General features: G+C 40.9%; 1 protein-coding gene across 2 annotated transcripts; it reads left to right on the top strand.

Moving 5' to 3' along the window:
- The first annotated feature begins 628 nt into the window (after positions 1-628).
- Positions 629-2,426, top strand: LOC122013407 (transcription termination factor MTERF15, mitochondrial-like). 2 transcript variants are annotated; one of them, XM_042569682.1, is made up of 2 exons: positions 629-1,853; positions 1,969-2,426. In XM_042569682.1, the coding sequence occupies exon 1, from the start codon at positions 705-707 to the stop codon at positions 1,851-1,853; it is 1,149 nt and encodes a 382-aa protein (XP_042425616.1). In that variant the 5' UTR covers positions 629-704; the 3' UTR covers positions 1,969-2,426. The 2 variants fall into 2 exon arrangements, with proteins under 2 accessions (XP_042425616.1, XP_042425614.1); XM_042569680.1 differs by having other exon boundaries at positions 630-1,853; positions 1,959-2,424.
- Positions 2,427-2,785: the final 359 nt, after the last annotated feature.

Genomic DNA, 2,785 nt, shown 5'->3' with positions numbered 1-2,785 from the left:
CCATCTACTTTGGTTTGGACGAAGGTCACCTTCTCCAAGAGCATGTGAGCGCAGTTGGAAATGATCTTTTCTTCATACGCATGTGAGAAATACTAGTAATTTTTGGAAAGGGTAAAATGAGAAATGAACAATCCTAAAACACCTACTTGATTTGGGAAAAACGTATAATGTGCTATGAGGTTTGAAAAAAAAGGTACATTTTATTAAAAAAACATATTAGTAGTCTTGCAAACTATTTTATATCAGTATAACACTTCATGTAAAATAAATGGAACCTTAAATATTTAAAGCAGCAGGTTAATATATATATATATGCTAGTTTTTTATTTTTTTTTCATGTAAGGCAAAAGTGAAATTTATAGGTAACTTTAAAAGACAAAGATTAATGAGGTCAGATATTGTCAAGCATGGAGCAATCGATTTAATCCTATGAAAATTTTTCACTTATAATAGGATAAATTAAAACGATTTAGGAGTCAAGTATCTCTTAGTTACCTGTTCTAATGAATATCTAAATGATAATTAGATGTCCTTTCATTATACCATAGATCCGGGGAGCCTGTGGGCAGCTTTAAGAAAATGTGAAACAGGGGCAAATTGTCAAATTAGCCCTGAAAACTGAAGTGAAAGGCTTTTCAATTTAGGGTTTTGCAATTTGGTCATCGCGGTGTATTCGTGACGAGCTTACCTGGTCGGCCGTCGCGATGCTTCATATTCACTCCCTAGTCCGCGGCCATGCGCTCCTTCCATCGATCCAATTCCGTCGCCTCTTCTTCTCCACCGGCGCTTCCGCCACCTCCTCAGTCGCCACCGCTTCTCCCGATCCCAACTTCCTGGTCGAGTACCTCATGAATGCATGCGGCTTCTCCGCCGACGATGCTTCCAAGGTCTCCAAGTCGTTCCCCCGTTTTCGGTCCGCCGAGAAGGCCGACGCCGTTCTTGGATTTCTCAGATCTCAGGGCATTGATGGAGCTAATCTCAGAAAGATAATATCTTGGAAGCCAGGATTTCTCTGCAGGGATGTGGAGAACAGTCTCGCTCCAAAGTTTAAAATTTTGCGCGACATGGGCTTATCTGAGTCCGACATCGCCAATGCGGTTTTGCGGCATCCCATCCTTCTTTATCTCGACGCCCAGAACGCGCTTCTCCCCAGATTGAAGGTTTGGGAAAGTTTATTTGGATCGAGGGAGATCCTCCTCAGGAATCTCCAGAGCTATAATAGGTTTATGAGTACCAGCATTGAGAATGTGGTACGCCCTAACTTGAACTTCTTACGGGATGAATGTGGTATTCCTGAAGACCGGGTTTCTCGTGTCATTAAAAGGCACCCCGGCTTCATCGTGCAGAATCCTGAATCCCTCCGGGCTTTGGTAGATAGAGCTGAGGGGATTGGAATTCCCCGTGAATCCAAAATGTTCCTTTGGATCCTTGATGTGCTGCACGGGGTCAGCAGGGAAAAATTTGAGGTCCAAGTCAAGCTCTTGCACAGCTTTGGTTGGTCAAACTCGGATTTCACTGCTGCATTCAAGAAACGTCCAGCCTTTTTATGGCATTCCACAGAAGTATTGCAGAGGAAGATGGAATTTTTTATCAAGGATGTTGAAATTAAACCTTCTGAGATTGCTAACCACCCAATCGTTTTGGCATTTAGTTTGGAAAAGAGGTTAATTCCTCGGTTTCAATTGATGAAGATATTGAAATCTGAAGGGTTATGGACTTCAAACATCAAGCTACACAACTTTTTCTCATCGCCGGATCCAAAATTCTTGCAGAGCTTTGTTCTCCCTTACAAAGATAAACTCCCCGAACTTGCTGAAGTGAAGGGGAATAATCCAAACTGCAAATTTATTTGAGTATGTTATTTTATTACTTACAAGCAATGATATTGAACCAATCTTTATTGTAGTTTTTGGCGTTCCGTTTTGCAACCTGATTAAGTTGTCGATGATTTGTTTTAGGAATTGTCAGGTGAACTCTAAATGAGAAGATATTTAAGCATGATCAGAGTCAGATGTATGCTAGGCTACACTGCCCATCTGCTGAGGTTATAATTAATCTTAACTTCAAGCTTTAATATCTTTGAAAGCTGAAGGAGCATAGAGAATTCACATTGCAATTTCCTTCATTGAGCTTTATGGAAATGATATTCTTACCATGAGGAAAGAGTCTATCACCTGCTTACACAAGGACACATCTTTCTTTGTTGCCCCAAAAGATCTGAAAGAAAATAGCTCACCAATCGAGCACATTTAGGTGATATATGTGAGGATGCACACTTACAGGGATTAGCTGGTGAAGCATCAATTTTATTTGGTTTAAATTTTTTCTGGTGAAGCATCCTTACAAGGATGAACACTATTGAAGGCACAAAGATCATTGTTCAATATCTCAAGTATATTATTTTTCAAACAAATGATGCTCAAGTTGTGGCCAGTATCTGCAATCAGGATATAGGGTAAAAACAGCGTTTAAGAGGATAAACAAATATGATTCCAGGTCTAATTTAAGTGGAGAAAAAGATATACACATACAGGGATCAGGATTAGTTGTAGCAAAGATGATTACGATCATCCCAAATGTCTTTGTCTGTTCCTAGATTATGTGAAGAGAGATAAATCACAGGCTCAGTTTATAGTCGATCGTCAAGTGGTTAGGGGGTTGACTAGCAAAGCCGAGGCCTTGGATACCTGCTCGTAGAAGGGAGTCGGACTAGGCGGAGAGACCCTGTACTGGGGATGGTGACTCATAGGAGGGATCTAACTCCGGATGGACAAGGGCAGCCACA

This window comes from Zingiber officinale, chromosome 8B (genome assembly GCF_018446385.1).
Source record: "Zingiber officinale cultivar Zhangliang chromosome 8B, Zo_v1.1, whole genome shotgun sequence".
In the NCBI taxonomy this organism is placed as follows: Eukaryota; Viridiplantae; Streptophyta; class Magnoliopsida; order Zingiberales; family Zingiberaceae; genus Zingiber; species Zingiber officinale.
This window is presented reverse-complemented; position numbering and strand designations above follow the sequence as displayed.